The sequence below is a fragment of the Garra rufa genome, chromosome 11, assembly GCF_049309525.1.
Source record: "Garra rufa chromosome 11, GarRuf1.0, whole genome shotgun sequence".
NCBI lineage: Eukaryota > Metazoa > Chordata > Actinopteri > Cypriniformes > Cyprinidae > Garra > Garra rufa.
In genome coordinates, this window is record NC_133371.1 from 24,270,896 (window position 1) to 24,297,396 (window position 26,501).

Here is a 26,501-nt window from a genome sequence, read left to right on the forward strand (position 1 = left end):
TGGTTATATTTTGAGTATTGTTGTTGTGGCGTACCTGTCTCCATCTCGTCGACACTGTTGAGGAAGTCGTCTGGAGTGCGGGGGACGCTGTAACTGCTCATGCTTAGGCCACTGTCTGTGCTCTCGTCTCTGGAGTGATATGTCCCACTGTGTAGAAAAACACCAGACCACAAATGCTTAGACTAATGTGTGTCAGCAAGGACACATTAAATAGTTTAAAAGAGACATTCAAATACATTTAAAATGTTACAATGCTTTGTATATATCAAAGAATAATGGAAAACAATTATTATGGCTTCCACAAAAATATTTAGCAGTGGTGTTTTTAATGCTGTAATAATGATCAGAAATGTTTTAAAATATTTTTCAAATATTGCTGAAGGATCATGTGACACTGAAAACTGAAGTAAGCTGGAAATTCAGATTTGCATCACAGGAATAAATGTAATTTTTTAAAGCATACTAAAACAGAAAAGAGTTGTGTAATATTACTGTTTTTACTGTATTTTTGAAAAAATAAATGAAGCTTTGGTGAGCATAGAAAACAAACAAACAAACAAACAAAAAAGCTACAAAAAATAAAAATAAAAAACACCCAACTTTTGAACAGTTTTATACAATGTATATAACCTTTTCCCCCTTTTTTTAATCATATTTTAATTTTACATATTTAACAATTTATATACACATACATACATACACACACACACACACACACACACACACACACACACACACTGTGTGTATGTATGTATGTGTATATATATATATATATATATATAAATTGTATTTATTATTATTATTTTTTTTTTACATATTCGACCAAAAAATAATAAATAAATATATAGGTATTTTTTGTTTTAATTTATGTATCTGTTTTTTTTTTTATAAAATAAAAGTTTGGTGAGCATAACAGTGTTATATATATATATATATATATAGTGTTCATGGTTTTTATTTTACGTGTTTGACAAAAAAAGATTATATATATATTAATATTATATATAATAATAATTATATAATTTTAGTTTTATATTACATATAATTTATATTACCATTTTTACTGTATTTTTTATCAAATTAAAAAGCTTTGGTGACCATGAAAACATACAAAAATAAATAAATAAATAACATTTTAAAACAAAATAATAATAATAATAATAATAATAATATTATATATAAAATTTTTGTTTTAATTTATTTTACTGTTTTTACTGTATTTTGGATTAAAAAATTGTGCTTTGATTAGCATAAAAATATTTTTTAACTACAAAAGACGACAAATGTTAAAACACCCCAAACTGTTGAACAATTTTATACAGTAGTAAATAATAAAAAGGTAAATAAATAATCAAGTGTGTTTTGACGTAATGCCACAGTATATTTAGCTTCTTTTAGACATCTTTTGTGTGATGGTTAAATTAAAAAATTAAGAATATTTGATTTTACTTACTAATTTTCTCTATATATGTAGTTTTCAGGGTTTTTTTTTGTTTTTTTTTGTCAAACACTTCAAATAAAAATCATGAAAAAGTACACTGTATAAAGCTTCATAAGTTTTTTTTATAGTTGTTGTCTTAGTTTATAAAATAAATAAATACATATTTTTGACCTTTGAGAGATATATATATATACATATACATATACATATACATACACATACACATACACACACACACACATTCACACACACACAAAAGATGTCTAAAAGAAGCTAAATATACCGTTGCATAAGGTCAACACACACTTAATTATTTAGTTTTATTTTTAACCTTAACCCAACCTCAAAACAAGCTAAGAATATAACAGTGCACTGAAATCCAGCATAGATGACTGGGAAGTTAGCAAAAATAAAGCAATAAAACCAATCTTGTGTAGATTAATCCAGAATAATATTAAATGCTAATAATTATTGCTCAATGTTTCTGCTTGTACTTCACACGGTGGCCTGCTTTGAACTGCCTTTGAGACTCATTGTAAAAGGTGTTGTTATGCTGGTGGTCTGAGAAAAGCTCTCTATAAATAGCAGGCAGCCAGTTCAGTACAGAGTGCTCAAATAAAGAGGGCAGAGGACATGCTACAGTGAAGGAAAATACAGCAAGCTTCTTCTAATTAACAGAATGAAATGTGGCTTCAGTGCATGAGAGTTGCTGGATGAATGAGCTCTTTGTGAACGCAGACAAGGCCGTCCCCCCCTCCCACCTCTGCTAAGACCGAGACCACATGTTCTCACGGGCCGCCTTGTTATTCACATCAATCCCTTATCTGCGCTCATGTAGGAGAGGTTTGTGGTGCTTGATGGCCACTGGAGGGAGCAATTCTCTGTAAAAGCAGGTTAATCCTGACTTGCTTTTAGTAGCTTTTCCAACAGGGGTCACTAGTGAGTGGCATTCACAGTTTAAAAAACAAAAACACACAATGCAGCCAAACATCCTTTGTGGGAAGGTTCATTGCCTCTATGTGCCTTTTAACTGGTAACTACTACCATGTGCAAATGCAAAAGTGAGTTTTCCCCCTTGTGTGACTGCAGTTTGATGCGTCTTACCTGTTCAAGAACGGGTCAGAGCTGTTGGTGGTCATGTTTCGGGCGTCTTGTCCCATGCCGGGTGAGGACACAGGGTTTTGAGTGCCGCCATCCTGCTCCATGCTGGTCGGCAGCTGGTTTCGCAGGGCGAGCTCCTGTATGCACACACAGAAACAAAAGAAATATGTGTCAAAGTGCGAAATTCATAAAGTGAGCAGACTGGGTTTGCAGGAACGGAAGCTTAACGCAAGACGAATTTAATGATTTTCTTTGGAAATACTCCAAGTACTGAGATGAGAGCGGATACATTTTTTTTCTGGTGAAGAAAAAGGACAGAACAAACTATACTGGTTTTGCTTTCACACCACGCACATGTACACGTACACTAAAACGGCAAGCGAGGTATGGGAAAGGAAGAAAAAAAGGCAACGAACTTAACCTACAAGTTTTACTTAGTTTCCTGTATCACCCTCTTGAGTGAAATAAAAGCTTTTCTCATCCAACAAGTCATGAGTTACAAATCTGGTTATCATTTGTCAATGGATTGTGCAAGATTGTCTGTCAACATCCTTGATTATTTTACTGCCTCAGCTCAAACTGGTGGTTTGCAGAGACTCACGCGAAGGTGTGGGTTTATTGCGCATCGTTTAGGGTTCGGCAGAAGGGTCAGATCTTGGATTTTTATTACAGACTTCCTATGACTAATTGAAACTTAAATACAGTCACAACTTTCGCTGACTCAACTGAAGGACAACTCAACAGGCCGTCACCACAGAAAAGTCTCCTAAACACATCAACACTGACCCCATTTACTTTACTAAAGCATTTTGCTCAGCTTGTTGCAAATGACTGATTTAATCGCATTATATAAAAGAAAGAAATGTCCCTGTTTTAACATCTTTAAATGTAGTTTTTATTAGCTGTATTTTATATATATTTTTTCAGTTTATCTGTTCATTTTAGTTGAGTTTTAAATTTATTTATTGTTTTTTTATATTAGTTGTATTATTTTTGAGCTACCAGAGTCAACGTGTTAACTGATATCATTTACATAACAGTATTAAATATCAATGCAGGTGGCTTACTTTTTTTAGCATTCCGACAAGTTTTATTTCACTAAGATCGATATTAAGTTCTATGGAAGCCTGTTTCTGCCACTGAATAAAACATAAGTTATCACTTTTTAATCTCACAATATTAACTCACAATTCAACATTTTTTCTCAGAATTGCGTGATATAAACTCACAATTGAGAGAAATAAAGTCCATTTTGTGAGTTTATATCTCAATTCTGAATTAATAACTCGCAATTGCATGTTATAAAGTCAGAACTGCACGTTTATACTGAGGAACAAGGTCAACTGCGAGATGTTAACTTGCAATTGCAAGAAAAAAGGTTTATATCTGAAAATTTTGACTTTATATTTGAGATATAAAGTCAGAATTGCGACTATCAGAATTGTGAGTTTATATTGTGAGTCTGTCTCAAAACTCTGACTTTATAACTCGGAATTGTGAGTTTATATCACGCAATTCTGAGAAAAAAAGACTTTATTTCTCAGAATTGTGATATATATATAAGATATAAACTCACAAATTGACTTTATTTCTCTCAATTGTGAGTTTATATCACACAGCTCTAAAAAAATGTTGAATTGTGAGTTAATATAGCGCAATTCTGACTTTATAACTCACAATTGCGAGTTCATATCTGACAATTGTGTGATATAAACTCACAATTGAAGGAAATGTAGTCTATTTTGTGAGTTTATATCTCACAATTCTGAATTAATAACTCACAATTGCATGTTTTGAAGTCAGAACTGCACGTTTATACTGAGAAAAAAAGTCAATTGCGAGATGTTAACTTGCAATTGCAAGAAAAAAGGTTTATATCTGGAAATTTTGACTTTATATTTGAGATATAAAGTCAGAATTGCGACTATTTATCTGAATTGTGAGTTTATATTGTGAGTCTGTCTCAAAACTGACTTTATAACTCGGAATTGTGAGTTTATATCACGCAATTCTGAGGAAAAAAAGACTTTATTTCTTAGAATTGCGATATATATAAGATATAAACTCACAAAATTGACTATTTCTCTCAATTGTGAGTTTATATCACAGTTCTAAGAAAAAATTTTGAATTGTGAGTAACCAATTCTGACTTTATAACTCACAATTGCGAGTTTATATCTGACAATTTTGAGAAAAAACTACTATTATATGCTACTATTTTTCAGATTTGCGACCGTTTCTCAGAATTGCGACTTTATATCTTAGAATTACGACTTTATTTCTCAGAATTTTGACTATAACTCGCAATTGTGAGTTTCTATCACACAATTCTGAGAAAATTGTCAAAATGTTGAGTTTATATCTCGCAATTCTGATTTTATTACTCAGAATTTCCACTTTATTTCTATGATTTCGGACTTTTTAACTCGCAATTGTTTGTTTATATCACAATTCGGAGAAAAAAATTGTGAAAAGTCAAAATTTTAAATTTATATCTCACAATTCAGACTTTATTACTCAGAATTGTGACAATTTCTCAGAACTGAGACTTTCTCAGAATTGAATTTCTCAAAATTCTGACTTTATAACTTGCAATTGTGAGTTTATATTACACAATTCTGAGACATAAGTAAACACTGAGTTTATATCTCGCATTTAGGACTTTATTACTCAGAACTGTGATTATACTACTTTATTTTTCAGAATTGCAACTTTTTTCTCAAAATTATGACTTTATAACTCGCAGTTATGAGTTTATATCACGCAATTCTGAGAAAAAAAATTCAGAATTGTGTTTATATCTAGCAATCGATTACTCAAAATTGTGACTATTTCTTAGATTTGCGACTATTTCTCAGATTTCTGACTTTATAACTTGCAATTGTGAGTTTATATTACACAATCCTGAGAAAAAAAGTTAACATTTTGAGTTTATATCTCGCAATTTCTCAGAATTGCAACTTTATTTCTCAGAATTGCAACTTTATTTCTCAGAATTGTGGGTTTATATCATGCAGTTCTGAGGAAAATGTGAAATTGTGTTTATATCTAGAAATTCTGACTTTATTTCTCAGAATTGCGATTTTATATCTCGCAATTGTGAGGTTTATTTAGGTTCACAAAATTTTGAGAAACTAAAATTAAAATTGTGAGTTTATATCTCTCAATTCTGACTTTTTTTCTCAGAATTGCGTGATATAGATCTTGCGACTTTATATCTCGCAATTGTGAGGTTTATATCACGCAATTCTTAGGAATAAGTTAAAATTGTAAGTTTAAATCTCTCAATTCTGACTTTTTTTTCTCAGAATTGCTACTTAATTTCTCAGAATTGTGAGTTTACATCTCACAATTCTGACTTTATAACTCGCAATAGCAAGTTTATATCTCGCAAAAACTGCGAGATAAAACGTCGCAATTACTTTTATTTTTGATTCAGTGGTGGAAACAGGATTCCATAATCCTGCACTACTTTTTACTACTTTTTTGATGAATATGTTGTTAATGCAATTTCACAATGATTTTAATTTTCAGAACATTAACAATTCATTATAGGATTTCCAGCCACAACATTAATGCCTTTAAGTGTATTTGAAGGCCTATCTGTATTGGTCTTTTAAGTGAGCTGCTTCTAGCTAGAGCTGCTAAGATCATCCCTGAAGATCTCTGTTTATTTAGTTTTCCAGCAGGGGGGTCTGCAGCACTGAGTCAACACCGTGTTTACATTCCAAAGCAGGGGCAGCTGAGCAAAACCCGCTCCGCCTCCCAGTCTGCCCCCTCATCTTCCAACCTCTCATTTGATAACTCACAAAAACATACACAGCAATTATCTCTACTTCAGATTTACACAATATGTACTGAGAAACAAAGTGCAGCAAGTTGCTTGAATAAGCTGCAAGGTGGACCCGAACGTAAGCCAATAATCTGTCAAAACAACCAGTACGATTCTACGATACGGTACATTACAAACAAAAATAAGCAACATGAACAGCGAGTACACAGATCAGGCCGTGTGCAGCGGAAGACCGTGTGCCCGTCGAGCATGTGAGGACAGAATGTTCTGACAGGTGTGTGTGTGTGTGTGTGTGTGTGTGTGTGTGTGTGTGTGTGTGTGTGTGTGGCTGACCTGGGGTCTCTGGCGAAGGAGCTCTTGTTTGATTCTCAGTCTCTCTTTCTCCATCTGGATCTGTTGCAGCCTGATCTGGCTGTTTCCACCCATCACTCCACTCTGTGGGCTGGAGGGCAACTGGGAGCCTTGCTTTACTGGGGCACTCTGGGAAATTCGCTGCTGGTTCATAGCTGCGGAAACAATTTTTTTATTTTTTATTTACTTGTTCATTTATTAATTTAGGTTGTATTGTTTTTTTGCAATTTATGTATAGTGTATACAACTACCTATAACAACAATATACATTTAGAATTTTTAAATCTATATTTGGATGTTCCTGTTTGGCTATTCATACACATTCTCTACTTTAATACAATAATATTTCAAAATGTTGCGTTCATTCAAATTAAATTTACAAAAATGGATGTTATACACTAACAGTAAAATGTTTTTGGACAGTTAGATTTAAATTCTGAGGCGAAAAAGTCAGAATTGTGAGTTCATAATTCACAATTCTTAACTTAAAACCTCACAATTCTGACTTTTCTGAGAGTTTTATCAATTCTGAGAAAAAAAAAAGAACTGGTAGTTTTTATTTCACAATTCTGACTTTATAAATCGCAATTGCAAGTTTATATCACACAACTCAGAGAAAGACTTGCATAACTCGCAACTGTGAGTTTATATCACAGTTCTGAGAAAAAAGGCAGAATTGTTTGTTTTTAAGTCAGAATTACGTGATATATACATGTGATTGCAAGTTATAAATTCCGAATTGCAAAATCAATCAAAAAAACTCAAACGTTTTTGGAAAGTTTTGGACATTATTTGATCTTTTTTAAAGAGGTCTTTTCTGCTCACCAAGCCTTTATTTATCGCATTTATTTGATCTGAAGTACAGCAAAAACAGTAAAAAAAAAAAGTGGAAATATTTTTACTATTTAAATAAAATTAATTATAATAGAATATATTTTAAAATGTAATTTATTCCTGTGATTTCAAAGCTGAATTTTTAGCATCATTTCTCTAGTCTTCAGTGTTACATGATCCTTCAGAAATCATTCTAATATTCTAATTTGCTAAATATTTATTATTATCAAATGTTAAAAACAGCTAACCTTTGTCAGGTTTCTTTGATGAATAGTTCAGAAGAACAGCATTTATCTAAAACAGAAATCTTCTGTAACATTTTAAATGTCGTTATCACTTTTGATCAATTTAAAGCATACTTGCTAAATAAAAGTATTAATCTATATAATTTTGGTATAACGTCTAATGTTCCAAAAGCTTTTTATTTCAGATAAATGCTGATCTCTGGCTCTTTCTACTCGTCAAAAAATATGTATAATAAAAAAATAAAAAATGCTTTTGAACAGAAAAATCAGCATATTAGAATGATTTCTGAAGGATCATGTGACACTGAAGACTGGAGTATTGATGCTGAAAATTTAACTTTGATCACAGAAAAAAATAATTAAATTTTAAATATAGAAAGCAGTTACTTTAAATTATTTTACAGCGTTTGCTGTATTTTGGATCAAATAAATGCAGGCTTGGTGAGCAGAAGACACTTCTTTAGAAAACATTAAAAATCTTCCTGTCCAAAAACTTTTGACTGGTAGTGTAATTTTACATTTCCATTTAAAAAAATTAAATAACCGCATAAAATTTCAACTTCCAGTAACCAGTCATAAAATCTGTCACTAAAGTAGGTAGTGGCATTAGCCATGTTTACAACACAGTGTAAAAAAAGGCCTATCAATGCAAGTGAATGGAGCAATGCGTATCGCCACAGACGCAAACACAAAAATAAATGTTTTGGACCACAGAAGGTGGGGTGTTACAGTAATTGGACCAATGAAAATTGCTGTTTACTTATGCACTGGGGCCACCAGCGACAACAAAGCTGTGATGGAGCTGCCGTTGTCATGCGCGAGGGAGCCCCGTCTTCCCCGCTTATCCTCATCACCATTCAATCAGAGTGTGTTTACACTACCTCAGGCCTGAATGAGTCTCCGCTCTCCTCTCACCATGGGAATCAGATCAGAGACTCACCACGCCTCACACACCGCAACCACCATCCCCCACACCGCCTGAGGCGTGGAAGAGTGTGTGGGAATGTATATGAGTGCTAGCGGGGGAGTGTGTGTGCGTATGTGTGTGTGTTTGTTTCTCTTTAAAGACTCTTATCTCGCATAGATAGGGTTCTATTGAAGCCGAATGACGGCTTTGGTGGATCTGTAAAGCCTGAGAGTGACCAGGCTGATACCTTGCGGCCAGATTTGTTGCGTCTGTGAACGGGAACGCAACAAAAACGCTCGATTCTCAGGTTTGGATTTCCCTGACTAGTCTGTGCTTGACTGCTGTGGGTATCTGACTTGGGAAACTCCATACCACAGCACGAAGATGACAAGAACACACAAACAAGTCTTATCCATGTGGCTGAATGACTCAGTGTTACATAAGTGCAGCAGAACTGCAGGTTGGTGCCATGGACGTGTTCTCCTGGAGGTGGAGGAAACGTGCCAGAGAAACACAAATAAAAGAGAGAGTCTGAGATAAAAGCTCAGATTGACGTAGTTTGCCCGACCAGTCTTCTTCACACGATCATCTAGTAATAACTTTGCTCTTTATCTGGCCATCTCACAGAGCTGCCAGCCAATAGCAGCTCTTTCGCAGGTGAGATCGAAGGGGTGTTGGGAAACGTCAGGAAATGTGGCGGCTGGACCTTTGAAGCCTTTGTAAATATTTGCTGGATGTCGATTTAACAGGTTTATTGTATAAAAGCTAGTTGCGTTCAAGTCCAGTTAAGTGATAAAGACAGGGAAAGAGAGTCAATCTGTAGTTTGTAGAAAGAAAAGCCTCTCTATATCCTATCCATACATAAACCTCAGCGGGCCACACAAAAGCAAGCTGTGAGCTGCCGGAAGCCAGCGTGAGGAAACTCAGCTGTGACTAGCGTGTAGTAGGAAACCAGTTGAAAGCAAGATGGAAGCTGTATCACTTACTAGTGGAAACAGCAGGTGGTATATTTATACATCAGGACTTGGAGACTTTCACAGTTATTATTAGCGATTACTGCAGTGAGAAATGCAAATGCGTTTCCGTAACTCAGAGTAAACTACTCAAGTAATACACAACGCAGTTATGTTACAAATAATTGAGTTGGACTGAGTCAACTCTTGAGTGTTTTCTAGAAGGTCCTGGATTTTTCTTTCAATATGCGCACCTGATTTAAGCACAATGTGATCTTGGACTACAAATCCAGTCGTAAGTAGCATGGTTATATTTGTAGCAATAGTCAAAATTATACATTTTTCTTTTAAGTAAGGATCATGTTTCATGAAGATATTTAGTAAATTTCCTACCATAAATATTTCAAAACTTAATTTCTGATTAGTAATACACATTGCTAAGAACTTCTTTTGGACAACTTTAAAGACAATTTTCACAATATTTAGATTTTTTTGCACTCTCAGATTCCAGATTTTCAAATAGTTGTATCTCGGCTAAATGTTGTCCTATCCTAACAAACCATACATCCATGGAAAGCTTATATATTTGGATTAAAAATCTAAAAATGTACCCTTATAACTGGTTTTGTGGTCCAGGTTCACAAATATCTGATCGTTTATCCAATTAAAAAGTGCGTTCATGCCATATTGGAAATACCATAATTACAATATTCTGATTTGTAAGACGTATTCACTTCTCTGTAGAACTCGTGACCTCTACATTTTTGGAGAGGTCTAACCATTTTTTTTTTACCACCTGATCGCTGCATGTCATGCAGAAACGCTCAAAGTCAGCAGTTCTAAAAAACTATTTCTATAACTCGCTATTGTTACTGCTTTAATAATGCAAGAATTATCTAAAAATAAATTAAACACATCTAGCAAAGTAAAATAAATATCAAATTTTGAGCTAAATAGACTGTGTTTATTAATAAGCATTTGCATAACAGTTACTTTTGTATTGTGGTTTTGATTACTCAAATGAAGACTGTTTACCCAATTACTCTTCGTTCATCTTCGGAACACAATTAAGATATTTTTGTTCAAATCGAGTTTTCTGACTGACTTTATTCAACAATTTCTTGTCAATTTCTACGTCAGACGATGTGCGTTCACTAGTGTATATAGTAATGAGTGCTGTCAAATGATTAATCATGATTAATCGCATCCAAAATAACATTTTTTTGTTTACATAAATATATTTATGTATATACAAGTACACACAGACGTGCACGTATATATATTTAAGAAAAATTGTATGTTTATATAATAAATATATTAAATATAATGTATTTGCATGTATTTATATGTAATTATTTTCAAAATATATACTGTATGTGTGTATTTATATATACACATAATAAATATATATTATGTAAACAAAAACTTTTATTTTGAATACGATTAATCGTTTGACAGCACTAATAGTAATATTGTTGTGAACATGCATCAAAGACTGACACGGAAGAGAAGAATTTGTTAAACAAATCATTATTTTAGTTTTCCTTGCACACAAAATATTCTCGTAGCTACATAAAATTACGGTTGAACTATTTCACATGGACTATTTTAACAATGCACTTACTACCTGTCTGGGCCTTGAACTCATTGCGTTGCTGTCTCTGCAGGGTCAGAAAGCTCTCAGAAAGCATCTAAAATATTTAATTTGTATTCCGAATATGAACGAAGCTCTAACAGGCTTGGAACGTCATGAAGGTGAGTAATTACTGACAATTTTTTTTTTATTCTGATACTATCTGAAATAACAATAATGCCAGGTGTAAAAAGGGGCGACATCCACTTGGGAGTGGCCTATTTTGACTTGGGCTAGTGAGCAACAACCCAAAACATGCTAGCACCCAACGAGCAACAACGCTTCGCAGTGTGGCGGTGGGAACTAACATTTACTTCTGAAATCATGAACTCTCTGAATGCACTGATAAACTCCGTCACCTTCGAATGCAAACCACGGATGTCACATTCGTCATTCGCATTTCCCAATAAGGCGAGCGCCTTGGGAGTCATGAAGTGTTTATGCAACCATTCATGAGTTTGTGTGTCAGCTCAAAGCTCTGGAAAAGATGAGTGCTTCATAAGAGCATGACATCATTCTGCACTTGCCAACAAGGTGCCAACTCCTGCACTAGTCCTAAGTACTGTGATAATCCAAGCAGTCTGCAGGACATGGCCGATAACCGAAGATTCCAGTTGGCCCTTGTGCTCAAAAACTAACCCACTACAAAAAAAGACTGTTTGCGAGATTGTTTTTAAGTCGGAAGTGTGAAATACATCATAAATCCCATGGTGGACTCTCAAACCAGACCTCCGGCCTGTTCGCCACCTCTCAGAAAGGAGGCACAAGTTTATCCCATGGGCTTTCTTCCTTTTTCTCCTATTCCTCCCTTTCTTTTTCTTCTTCCCTTCCCCCTCTCTGGCCCTGCCTCCGCCTGCCCCCTTCCTCTTTCTCTCTCTCTCTCTTTCCTTCTAACATTGGGTCTCTTTGACTGAAAAGGTCTGGAACAGATTAGCAGCAGAGCTGCAGCATCGAGAGGCCTGGCACCGACTCAAGTCCGTCTAGATGTGCAGCTGAGAACAGTTCTGCCTGCGCTGGGCCTCATGCGGGGTGGGAAGGGGGGGTGAGACAGAAAGAGAGAATGGCCAGACTTCAGTTCTCTGTTAAAGGAGTACAATCCTATTCTACTCCCTGCTCAAATTACCTAAGTGTCTCCAATGGGTTAGCGAAGACCCAGACGGGACAACATGTCAGGTTAGCAACATATTCTGGGGTTCAACGGATGCAAGGAGTTCTACATGTTCTTCAAAACTCTTGTTTTAGAAAGGATAACGTTCGTAGGATAAGGTTTATTCAAACGTCTCCTCAATGAGAAAAGCTGAGGGATGAAAACGCAAACACAAAGGTCATAAAATGCAGACACAAGCAGTTCTATAAAACCGCACGGGAACGCCCAAACATTCTCAACTTGCGGCAAGGAACGAGTTAACCGCGTCTACCCCTCTTGCAGTTCTCCCCCTCACATTACGTCTGTAATTCAGGGGCCCACCAGGCTTGTCCGCTGAACACTTATAAATCTTCAAAGGCCTTTACCCACCAGAGTCGACCCCCCTTTCTTTTTGTCTTTCTCTCTCTCCCTCTCTCTCTCTCTCTCTCTAATGCCTGACCCAGCCCTTGACAGACTGTTTTACCCACATCCACTTGCGTGTTAGGTGTACGAAAACCAGTTTCGTAGCTGAGGATTTTAGTCAAAAATGGTCAAAACATGCTTGTTCATACATGAAGTAGACAGCAAGATAGTGTCCCTCAAGAAACCTCCACGGGATGAAGGAAAAGCACCTCAAGCGTGAGTAACTCAAAGTGACATAAGTAGAAGCCTTCATCTCTTTGTGAGCCTTACGTGCTCATAGAAGGAGATTAAAGAGAGGGACTGAAAGGGGTAGAAAAAGGACAAACATCTCAGTCTGACAACCTTTGGGTGAACCATTTATCTCGACGGCAAAAAAAAACAGATGATTAGATTAACGTGACAGTTCAACTGCTTAGATATCGTCTCTGCGTATGGATTACGGAGGCATATCTGAACAAGGGGTTTAGGGAATGGCATAATCAGATGCAGTTTGAGCTAGTTGGTGTTTGTGTGCGAGTAGAGGGATCACATAGCAGAGTCCTGAGTGTGGAGCAGTTTTGGCTAACCTCAGTGTGAGTCACAGGAAGCAGGAATACTCTCTGAATAGTGCCACAAAAACACACTCTCACTCACTGTCATATCGCAGAGAGTCGCCATCTACACTTGGTTTGTAATCAGGATAATAATATAGCAGTAAGAGACAGTTATTTTACCACAGTAGTACTGTGTTCTCAGGACTCGGAGTGCCTAACAACCCTTTACAAACCAAAAATAATGTGTCTATAATTAAATCGTGGTACTCTTGTAAATGAGCGTCGACTGGCGGTTTTTGCACACAAAAGGTATTCTCGTAGCTTCTTTAAATTGAGGTTGAACTATTGATGTCACATGGACTATTTTAACAATGTCCTTACTACCTTTCTGGGCCTTGAATGTGTCAGTTGCGTTGCTGTCTATGCAGGGTCAGAAAGGTCTCAGGTTTCGTCAAAAGTATCTTAATTTGTGTTCCGAAGACGAACGAAGGTCTTACGGGTTTGGAACGACATGACGGGGAGTAATTAATAACAGAATTTTTATTTTTGGGTAAACTAAAGTTTTTTGCAGTTTCAGATGAATAATTTTAGTTGCCGAAATTTGACCATTTTATAAAGGAAATAAGCCACCTGCGTAGTGATGTCATGCTTAAAGACCAATGTTCAATCAGAAGTTTGATTTATTATAGTACTATTTTTATTATTATTATAAACTTTCAGGACTTTAAGCTCACCGTAACGCGGGTCAAGTCGTGGGTCCAGCCAAGAGGTGGTTTTGTTCTTGTGATTGATATAGTAGATCTCTCCTTCTGAGGTAATAGCTTGCTCCCAACCATCAGGAAGAGGACCTGAGAGAGAACAGTCAGTGTAAAGTAAATTATCCAGCACTAACTGAAATTCTCATTTTGGTAATCTTTGGCCAAAATCTGCAGTTTTTTCATCAAGTACTGTTCAGTCCGCATTATTTCAACTCACCAGTCAAAAGTTTTTGAACAGTAAGGTTTTTAATGCTTTTAAACGAATTCTCTTCTGCCAGGCCTGCATTTATTTGATCCAAAGTACAGCAAAAACAATACAATTTTGAAATATTTTGACTTTAAAATAACTGTTTTCTATTTGAATATATTTTAAAAAGTTATTTATTCCTGTGATTTCAAAGCTGAATTTTACGCATCATTACTCTAGTCACATGATCCTTCAGAAATCAATCTAATATTCTGATTTGCTGCTCAAAACAGCTAAGTAGAATTTTTTCAGGTTTCTTTGATGAAAATAAAAAACTGCATTTGTCTGAAATAGAAATCTTTTGTAACATTATAAATGCATTTATCATCACTTTTGATAAATTTTAAGCATCCTTGCTAAATAAATTTTGATTTCTATACTTTCGTTACCAAAAAATTATACTGACCCCAAGCTTTTGAATGGTATAGTTTATAATGTTACCACAGCTTTTTATTTCAGATAAACGCTGATCTTTGGATCTTTCTATTAATCAAAGAATACTGAAAAAGTACTCAACTGTTTTAAACACTGATAATAGTAATGATAATAATAATAATAATAAAATGTTTCTTGAAGAGCAAATCAGAATGATTTCTGAAGGATCATGTGACACTGAAGACTGGAGTAATGATGCTGAAAATTCAGCTTTGATCACAGGAATACATTACATTTTAAAATCTATTCAAATAGAAAACAGTTATTTAACATAGTAAAATTATTGTATTTTGGATCAAATAAATGCAGGTCTGGTGAGCAAAAAATATTTTTTAAAAAACATTAAAAATCTTACTTTTGACTGGAAGTTTTTTTTTTTTAAATAATTGAATTTAAATTACTACATTGCCCATAATTTAGCAAAGAAATTTCCACCAATCACAGAATTTTTGAAAGCAAAGTGATTTTTAAATACTCATTTGCTTTGATTCAAAGTTTGTATTGTTGTGATTCACCTCGTAGCTGGATTATAACCATTTAACAAGACTCGCTCGAAAAAAGTGGGCAGGAACTCTTTCACTGGACAGTTTCCAGGACCAAACGACTTTGCAAAGAATGACAATCAAGTCTGAGGGGAACACTTTAAAAAGTGAACGGGACCAGTCTTGTCTGAGTTCCTGTTGTACCTTTCATAGTCTGGACACCCAGGTCACTATTGTCACTCCAAGCGGGCACGTCTACCTTCTCATCAACTGCCATTCACATGCATCGATTTGCATTTGTCTCCCCTGATAAGGTTTTTGCGTTTGCTGAGGTAGAGGCGGGTTTGGGTGGGATGTAAATAAACAGAGACTGCTACACCCGTAGAATTACCATAAGAATGCTGAGACTGAGAGTGTAGTGTTTAATATGAAATGACTGTCTGGAGCTGCTGACCTGAGGCAGGGTTCATGATGTTCTGCTGCTGCATAGGCACTGGGCTGGCCGGGGCGGCCTGGTTCATCTGAAGGAGGGCCTTACGTGGATCTTGCCAGGTGGTCGTCTGGTCATTATGGCTGTGAGGAGACAGAAAGATGAATAAGCAAGACATTTAAACTAAATATCAATCCTAATGAGCTGCCTCTTTGACTTAATATTTTGGACCAGAACAAACTGCCAGTTTTATATAAGTTGAAGTCAAAAGTTTACATACACCTTGCAGAATCTGCAAAATGTTAATTATTTTACCAAAATAAGAGGGATCATAAAAAAATTAATGTTTTTTTTTTTATTTAGTACTGACCTGAATAAGATATTTAACATATAATATGTTTACATATAGTCCACAAGGGAAAACAATAGTTGAATTTATAAAAATTACTCTGTTCAAAAGTTTACATACACTTGATTCTTAATTCTGTGTTTTGACTTGAATGATCCACAGCTGTGTTGTTTTTTGTTTGTTTGTTTAGTGATAGTTGTTCATGAGTCCCTTGTTTGTCCTGAACAGGTAAACTGCCTGCTGTTCTTCAGAAAAGACCTTCAGGTGCCACAGATTCTTTGGTTTTTCAGCATTTTTGTGTATTTGAACCATTTCCAACGATGACTGATCCATCCTTTCACACTGAGGACAACTGAGGGACTCATATGCAACTATTACAGAAGGTTCAAAAGCTTTTGAACAGAATAAGGATGTGTTTTATTTATTTATTTTTTATTTTGCCTAAATATCACATTATTTTAATTTAGTACCACACTTCAGAAGATACATAATGCATCAATATTCCTTCTAACGCATCAGTAAGTGTTTAAACCTTCTGTAATAGTTGCATACTAGTTCCTCAGCTGTCCTCAGTGTGAAAATATGGATCTCAAAATCATACAGTCATTGTTGAAATATGTTCAAATACACAAAAATGCTGAAAAACCAACAAATTTGTGAGAACTGAGGGATTTTTCACAGTATTAAGAATCAAGTGTATGTAAACTTTTGAACAGGGTCATTTTTGAACTATATGTAAATTTAATTTATGTTTATTTGCCATTTATGTTAAATATCTTACTCAGGTCAGTAATAAATAAAAAAATAACATGCATTTTCTATGATCCCTCTTATTTTGGTAAAATAACTAACATTTTGGAGATTCTGCATAGTGTAAGTAAACTTTTGACTTCAACTGTATGGTTGTATTAATATTTCAAGTGATTACATTTGTTCTCAGTCTAGGCTGCATACATCTATGATATTTCACTCACATAAACCAGTTTTGGATATCCCACATTGCTTTATTTGATTTAAACAGTGCTCAGATAAAACTCCCAGGGTGTGGAACTTTCACAATATCGTTGTAAACACCTGAACGCAGATCCATTTGGACAGCATCTCAGTCCTTTAATCTGCATAAGCAAAAGCGAGCAGGAACCAAACATCTCCGAACGCTCCTGCAAGCAAGTGTAAATAATGGCCTGTCCTGTTAGCAACGAAACTCCCGTTTATTTCGCTTGCCCTGGCTGCTAAATATAGGCTCTTATGAAAGTCCATTTCATAAACTTTACGATTGCCACCCACTCGTGTGTCAGATCCGCTGATGTATTGCTGTGGAGGAGGGAACATGGATAACCGTAGACTGCTGAGTGAACTTTGACCCCGTTTACATGTGATTTGCCTGCGTGCAGTGGACTGAACCGGTGTCATCTGCACATGAAGTCAGAGATTACTGTGTAAGGTGATGAATAACACAGTTACTGGAAAACGAATCAACAAGTCTAAATGGAGCGACTGAAGCCAGACTTACACCCCTCTGTTTATTCAGATCTTAGACAGCAGGGTGGCAGGGAGAGCGGTGCTGCTTGACACAGTGCTGTTCTCTTTTTCACTGCAGTTTATCACTTAAAGGTTAACCAGTTTATGCTGGAAAATGGAGGGCTTGAATACCCAACAGACTTGCATTTGAACAACCAAAACAAACGATCTACCTCCAAAAACCAACATTCGTATGTTCTCCAGCATACTATCACGGCACACTTTTATGATCTAATCTCGCAGCTTCCTTAAGATCAAACCTGGCAACCCCTCTCCTTCCTAAACACTAGCTGCTAATCTTCACAATTTCTTTTAAACAAATAAACTCTTCCAAGAAAATGGTTTTGGTGTCCTGAAGGCACAAGCACGCGATTTACGAGCAGTGGGCGGTTCAAAAGACCTGCGATTGGAGGCGTTGCACGTTCTGTCAGGTCTCTGAAACTACAACCAACTCAAAATACTGGAAGGAAAGGAAAGGAGGTGACCCATACTAGGAATCTGTGCTCTGCATTTAACCCATCCAAGTGCGCACACACGCAGCAGTGAACACACACACCATGAACACACACCAGGAGCAGTGGGCAGCCATTGCTGCGGCTCCCGGGGAGCAGTTGGGGGTTCGGTGCCTTGCTTGCTTGCTCAAGGGACTCACCTCAGTCGTGGTATTGAGGGTGGAGAGAGTGCTGTACATTCACTCCCCCACACCTACAATCCCTGCCGGACCTGAGACTCGAACCTGCAACCTTTGGGTTACAAGTCCGACTCTCTAACCATTAGGCCACGGCTGCCCCATACTGCTGCAAGTAAACACTACTGAAAGCAGCAGATTTATATAACTTCAAGACAAACTAGGCTGTTGTGAAATGCTAATAAACACTACTCGGTGAGAACGGGCTGCAGCACTCAATGTAGAGGCATTTCTAATGATGGCTTTGTCGGGGCTTGTTGCTCGATTAAGATGTAGAGCTAACACAGGAAAAGGCCCCTCTCTCTCCCGTTCTTGTTCTTTCTCTCTCTCAGGCAAGGCCTGTACATTCAGGCAGGGTCAGTCATGGGTCTCCTCCCAGGAGGTTTCTTTCTCTCGCTGCCTGTTCCAACACACTGAAGTGTCAGGCTCTTTAACAATCTGGCGCCAGTTTTACAAAGCTTTCACCTGCTGGACAAAAGCTCAGACCAAGCTACGACCCAAAACCCTAAATGCTATTCACTCGTTCCTCGTTTCCCCCAGCTCTGCTCTCTTTGCCTATTTAAGACCGTTTTTGTCGCTGAAAACGTAAGATTTGCATGCTCTGAACTAATGCCGGGGCATCTTGACTAGTGATGGACCAATAAATCTGTTTCGAGATTACTGGCATTGACTGATAACCAACTTTGACTGGATAATAAATGTGTATTCCATAATTTTCAGTAATTCCTTAATTTAAGTCAATTTATATAAGACTTTTTGACATAATAGAATTCAAATCATCAGTACATTAAATTGCAATCTACTAATTGTTTGTGCAGATAACATATTAGTGGCTTCCATTTCTATGAAGGATAATTTCACTCATAGGTAATATTTCACTTGTTGACCTCCATTCTAAGTTTAATTTACAAATAAATGATTTGTCAAAAGCTCTAAATGTTTTAGAAATGACAAAGGACACAATTAATTTTACTGTTTATACAGTCAAACCAAAAATTATTCAGATACCAGATATATTTTTTTATAATTGCTTACTAGAGGGTCCAGGAAACTAGTTAATTTATGTAAGTGAGGATAGCAAAATAAAGTAAACTGTGACGTATTATCCCCAAAAATTCTTCATACAGTAAAATTGACCAGTAAAATTGAAAGGACCACAATTTTGATTTGACACTTTGACCTGATCATGTTTTGTTACATACCTTTCTATCAAAGTTTTCTGACATTATCTAGATAAATTTGTTCTGACAGTTCAACTCAAGTTCTTGTCATATTTTATTAGCATTTTTTAAACTACAGCAAATAAACTGTGATAATGTGAGAAATTTTGAAGGTGTCTGAATACATTTTGGTTTTACTAAGTCTTGCGTCCATAAAGTAATATTTAAAAAAATATTAACGTTAACAAAAAAAAATTTTTTTGTTTGAAAGAAATCTCATATGCTCATTTAGTACAGTAAAACTACTAATTTAAAATAGCTTTTCTATATTAAAAAGTGTTTTTTTTTTACCTGTGATGGCTAAACTGAATTTTTAGCAGTCATTACTCCAGTTTTCAGTGTCAGTTATCCTTCAGAAATCATTTTTCCCCTAGATTTTTTTGATGAACAATCTGAGGGTGCAAAAAAATCAAATGAGTTCAGATGATGTATAAATCTCAAATTTCAAAAAACTGACCCTCATGACTGCATTTCTGGTCCAGGGTCACATATGCTCATTTAATACATTAAAACTGGTAATATTGTGAAATACAATTACAATTTTAAATAGTTTTTCTATTTTAATATATTAAAAAGTGTATTTTTTTTCCTGTGATGGCAGAGCTGCATTTTCAGCAGCCAGTACTCCAGTTTTAGTGTCAGTGATCCTTCAGAAATATTTTTTTTTCCTAGATTGTTTGATGAACAAAGTTCAGAAGCATGGGTCAAAATTACAGTAGTAAAGATCACGTTCCATGAAGATATTTTGTAAACTTCCTACCGTAAATATATCAAAACATCATTTTTGATTAGTAATACGCATTGCTAAGAACTTCATTTGGACAACTTTAAAAAGGCAATTTTCTCAAGGTTTTGATTTTTTTGCCCCCCCAGATTCTAGTTTTTCAAATAGTTGCATCTCAGCCAAATATTGTCCAGTTTACTCCAGTTTTTAGTGTCAGTTTTCCTTCAGAAACCGTTTTTCCTAGATTCTTTGATGAACAAAGTTCAAAAGAGCTGAATTTATTTGAAACAGAAATCTTTTGTAACATTACAGATGTCTTTACTGTCACTTTTGATCAATTTAATGCATCCTTTTCTGAATAACAGTATTAATTTCTTTGAAAAACCAGCCAATAGCCAACAAAACATTGTATGGGTCAAAATGGTTGTTTTTTCTTTAATGCCAATAATCATTAGGACATTAAGTAAATATCATGTTCAGTGAAGATATTTTGTAAATTTCCTACCGTAAATATATCAAAACTTAATTTTTTGATTAGTACTATGCATCACTAAAAACTTCATTTGGAAAATTTGTTCATTTTCTCAATATTTAGAATTTTTAAGTAGTTGTATCTCAGCCAAATATTGTCATATCCTAACAAACCATACATCAATGGAAAGCTTATTTATTCAGCTTTCAAAACATGTTTTATGGTCAAGGGTCACATATTTATAATATGCTAGCACTACATAGACCATCAGCCACCCTGAACTCTTGACATTGGCATCAGATATTAAAAAAAACATTCTGTTTAGCCACTATCCCTGACAGATAGACAGCTGACCACTTGTCTACTGGAAGAGAAACCACAGGACAAAAAAAAAGGCCTGGGAGGATGTTTGACCTTGTGGACAAATGAATTCTGCAACTTTCTGACAGGTTTTGTTTGCAGTACCGAATTGGCAAGACCCTTTCCCATCATACACACAGCCCAGTGACCATTTTTTCCTGCCGTCACTTTCTCTTTGCCACCAATTAGTCACTATTCCGCCATCACTGCCTTATGAGAGAGAGAGAGGGAGGGAGCAAGAATAACAAAAAGAGGAGAGAGAGAAAGAGAGAGACTGACTCAGCACTTCACCACCCCCTCTTCTCTAAGCTCCCTCTTGTTTATGCTTTACTGATCAAAGGATCTGCCAAAAACTGCCCCTCTCCCACCCACCTACCAGTAAGCCACCCTACCCCCAACCCACACACACACACTCCAGGAAAACAGTCCCAGGCCGCAGCAGACGAGGAACAGGGGGCCCTTCAGGAGGGTCACGGGGGAGGGCCGAATGACCGTCAAACAAAAAGAAAAGGCCACAGAGGAGGAAAAGAAGGAGGAAAAAACGAGCGCGGAAGCAATCCCTCAGAACTCCATTGGCTGAGTGGATCGCTGTGGTCCTGTTACACTTTATGTCACCCCGATCCTCCCCCTCCTATTGCTGCTGGAAACTATGACAGAGACACGGGGGGAGCGAGCGAGGGAGAGGCGGTGTGTGAGTTAATTTTAATTGGAGCACAGGATGTCGAGTATGAAGATCTCCTCTTGGGTTTCAGCGAGGGCAGACGCAGGCGCACTCACACAGGTGGGCTTTATTAGCCCCAGCGCTCTGCCCACACGCTGCCTTTTCCATGCAAAACACTGACGCTTATGTTTAATTCAGTGTCACAGTGATCCAGAACGAAAACTATTGACCGTAACAAACACAAACGACAGCTAACTTACAACGTGCTGTTTTCTGGCATGGGTTCGAAGGCAAAAATCTGCAAACAAACTCCAAACGCACCACATTCAAGCTAAAAGATTGGCTTTGTTCCAAAATCTAAGGAGACGACTCACTGCCTACTGCCTACATAGGCAACTACCTTCTTAGACAGCATCCAAAACATCACGCAAGCATTTAATGCACCCTTGCTGTATTAATTAAAAGTATTAATTTCTTCAAAATATGTAGATACAGAATGAAATAAAATCATTTAAACAGGCCGTTCCTCTAACCTCAATGCATTATGGGATTGTCGTCTTTGTAAAGGATCTCTTAGAAGGCGGCATAATTATGTTGCTCACCTTCTGGAACTGATTTTCTGTCTGTGATGCTGTTGTCTCCACAGGCAGCTCACTAGCTTTTGGAACCGAGCAAATGTGTTTTTGTAGTCAAAAGCACACAATCCAGTCTGGGTCAGAGCCCTAGCATTGCGTCATTCTTGAGCGTCTGCTCATGCAATGTTCTTTCTGCGCTTCCAGCACACACGAACACACTTCACAAATGAGGCAGACTGGCTTTACTTTACTCAGCGGGAAAGTACCGAGAAAATGGGAGGACAGTCAAAAAGCAGCCAAGAGTAACAATAATGGCGAAAACAGTATGAATATAATACTTTGCCCATCATTTATTCATGATGCCAGTCTCATTTGATATATTGAAGTGTCACAAGCTTGCGTTTCGATTATTTTGAATATATATCAGGTACAGTACATGCCAAATTTTCTCAAGGAAGAAAAAAAACAACAACAGTTGATTAAAAAAATTATATACGCCTTGCAGAATCTTTTAAACCAAAAATCCATGCTATTTTTTATTTAGTACTCACCTAAATAAGATATTTACATGTAGTCCACAAGAGAAAATAAGTTGAATTTATACATTTTTTGTGCATTAGAACTCTTTCCAACAATGACTATAATTTTGAGATCCATCTTTCAAACTCTCAGAAGGAACGCAATGCAATAAGAGCCAGGGGTTGAAAACTTTTGAATTTGAAGATCAGAGTAATTCTTCTGTATCTTTTGAAAGGCAGAACTAAATTAAAAAAAATATATATAGGCAAAATAATGTACACAAAAAAATGTACACATCTTCATTCTGTTCAAAAGTTTACACCCCTGGCTCTAAATGCATTGTTTTTCCTTCTGAGCGTTTGAACCTTCTGTAATAGTTGCATATGAGTCCCTCAGTTGTCCTCATTTTGAAAAGATGGACCAAAATCATACAGTCATTGTCGGAAAGGGTTCAAATACACAAAAATGCTGTAAAACCGAAGAATTTGTGGGACCTGAAGGATTTTTCTAAACAGTAGCAGGCAGTTTAACTGTTCAGGACAAACAAGAAACAAACAAACAAAAACAAAACAAAAAAAACAGTATTAAGAATCAAGTGTATGCAAACTTTTAAACGGGGTCATTTTTATGCCAAAATGTCATTTATCATTTGAATATTGTAATAAAATGGGCAGAATTTGAAATCTTAGACTGTTTGATATCGAAAGTAACAAAACACAAAGCTTATTGCGATTTATTGGATTGGGAGGTGCGCTACAATTTTTAATTTGTTAACTAAAAACATGCTAGACTAATCGATTCTTGGGATTTAAGAATCAATATAGTGTTGTATAAATGATAATTGATCAAAATTGAGAAATCAATATTTTTTACCCAGCCCTAGTCATGATCATATTATGGTGTGCTAATACTTTTAACTCAACTGTACCTACCTAAAAATGGTGTAGAAACTATTTTCACTTAGGAATTACAAAGAAATGCGATAAACTTGCTCCAATAAACATTTTTATGCAGTTCAGTAATAAGTGACCAGTTAAGATCACTCAGTTTAATGAGGCTGACTGCCCATTCACACCAACAAACTAACACCTATAGCAACGGTATCCCACACTCCCACCGGAAAACCATCATCGCCACTCAGGGCCATTACAGATCGCTGGGGGCCACCAGCTGAGAGGCGTTATTGAAGATTATGGGGCCTGAGATGGACACAAAAGCATAGACAGGATAGACGTCCGCTCAAGAGACCCCCACAAACATCATCAGCCAGACGACTGCAACCTTCTTTCTGGAGCAGTACTTCCATCCCAGACTAAGCACTGAAAAGACAGGCTGGGAGAATGACAAACAGACAAAGAAAGGTCTACAACCCTGGTAGCAGGGCTTTTGCTTTATAGCCAAGAGACAGGGAGAGCGGAGGTGGGGATTCTGGCACTCAAATCACATTGAGCCATGACCACACAGGAATCACTCCATGACACTAAAGGAGACAGTGCTCTATAGAAGCTCACTTCCTGATTTCCTCTCCAGCTGTTATCACTGCTCATGAAACCAGAGAGCGCTTGAGGAGGAGGAGGTGGTGGTGGTGGTAGGTGGAGAGGGGAGGTTAGCGAGCTCACAGCACTGGGCCTAGAGACCCACCCAAGCGCTCGACATGATTGATGGCCCAATTATCAGGGCCCTGTTTATTGTGCTGCAGTTATTTATAACACAGCAGAGCTTGAGGTGCAACGATGAATGCTTCTCACAGTTGCACTCAACTTCGCCAACACTGCATGTTTTCCACTTTGCCTAAGAAATAACAAATATTTGACCTCAAAATATGGAGCATATACTGGAAGAGCTGTATTCAAAACAGCGAAAAGTGCCAAGACAGCATTCTCAATTCTCAGTCTGGTTTCAAAATGAGCATTGTACTTATTTTCACCTGAGAATTTAGCCGTGAAGGCATTTTTTAGATGAAATACAACTTGAAACAACATCTGTTTAACACTGAAATTTGGAAATTATTGTATTGTAGATGCAATAATCACATTTTTGTTATTTTTTTTTTTTTTAAGTTGAGGGTCGAACTGAAATAATTTTCAGTAGTTATTGACAGAATTGCACAGACGTTGCTGGTAAAGATTTAGTTGTATTAAACACAATACCATTTTAAACTAGTGGTCAATGTCTAATACTATCTCACAACCAATTTGATTGTATTTCATGTGGTGGCTAATTTGTACGAATTCGTACAACTTCACTCGTATGATTCTGTATGATTTCTGTGAGAGGCGGAGTCAGGGGTGGTCCGTTGTATGAATTCCTACGAATTTGCCACCTTGTAAAATATGTACGATTTTTTTCTTACACATCGTAAATTTACTTATAAATAAACTTATAAATTTGTACTGATTTGCCACTTTGTAAAAAAAAAAAAAAAAAAAGTACTTTTTTTTTTACAAATCGTAAATAAATTGAATTTGTATGAGTGAAGTTGTACAAATTTGACACCTTGTAAAATATGTATGATTTTGTTTTTTACAAATCATTCATTTGAGTTTTTTATGAGTGAAGTCGTACGAATATGTACAAATTTGTCACCTCATAAACTATGTATGAATTTGCCACCTCGTAAAATACGTATGATTTTTTTTTACAAATTGAAAATCGAATTTGTACGAATTTGCAACCTCGTAAAATACGTACGTTTTTTTTTTAAATAAACGAGTCGAATTTGAATTTGGTCGTATGAATTTGCCACCTTGTAAAATATGTATTTTTTTTTGTTTTACAAATCATAAATAAATCGAATTTGTTCGAGTGAGGTTGTACAAATCTGTAGGAATTTGCCACCTCGTAAAATATGTTTTTTTATAAATCTGAAATTGAATTTGTACGAGTGAGAAATCGTATGAATGACCCACCTTGTAAAATATGTACGAATTGCCATGAAATCGGGTTGTCAATAAATATTTTTTATTTTGAGAGAAAAAGTACATAAAAGTATAATTTATTACTTTTATAATTACTTGTTGGTAATACATAATACAATAAAATACATATATGAAAGCTATTTTACAAGTTGGCTAATTTGTACAAATTCGTACAACCTCGCTCTACTATTTTGTATGATTTCGGTGAGGGGTAAGTTTAGAGGCAGGGTTAGGGGTGGTCCTCTGTACGAATTCCTATGAATTTGCCCCTCGTAAAATACGTATGATTTTTAAACCATATGAATTTGCAAAGTGAAGTCACCAAAATTCATATGAATTAACCAACTTGTAAAATCCGTAATTTTTTATAAATGAGGTCGAGTGAGGTCGTACTTGTAAAATATGCATGAATTGCTGTGAGATTGAGTTGTCAATGAATATTTGTCATAAATCAGTTTGCACAAAAATATTAGGCAGCACAAATGCATATTAGAATGCTTTCTGAAGGACCATTAATGGAGCAATGGCTGCTGAATATTCATCTTAGGATCGCTGAAATACAATATATTAAAATAGAAAACAGTTATTTTAAATTGTAATAATATTTCACAATATTACAGTTTTTACTGTATTTTTTTTACAGAATTTAAATATAAATCATTGAACCCAAACTTTTGAACACTAGTGCATCTGTCTATTACTAGTAAACACTCTCTAAAATAATGACTTCTATACTGCAACTACGTACACAGGAACTCTGTATATTAGCTTAGCATAACACACACTGCGTCTAATGAGGCCA

General features: G+C 36.0%; 1 protein-coding gene across 2 annotated transcripts in view; it reads right to left on the reverse strand.

The window, feature by feature from the left end:
• yap1 (Yes1 associated transcriptional regulator) overlaps positions 1–26,501 on the reverse strand; it is a 45,489-nt gene that overhangs the window by 2,552 nt on the left and 16,436 nt on the right. The window contains exons 3-7 of one of the 2 annotated variants that reach the window (XM_073850562.1): positions 15,717–15,835; positions 14,075–14,188; positions 6,669–6,841; positions 2,546–2,679; positions 35–147 (exon numbers count right to left, since the gene is read on the reverse strand). In XM_073850562.1, coding sequence (XP_073706663.1) covers positions 35–147; positions 2,546–2,679; positions 6,669–6,841; positions 14,075–14,188; positions 15,717–15,835 — 653 coding nt within the window. The remainder of the gene's footprint in view (positions 1–34; positions 148–2,545; positions 2,680–6,668; positions 6,842–14,074; positions 14,189–15,716; positions 15,836–26,501) is intronic. The other variant, XM_073850563.1, reaches the window with a different exon arrangement.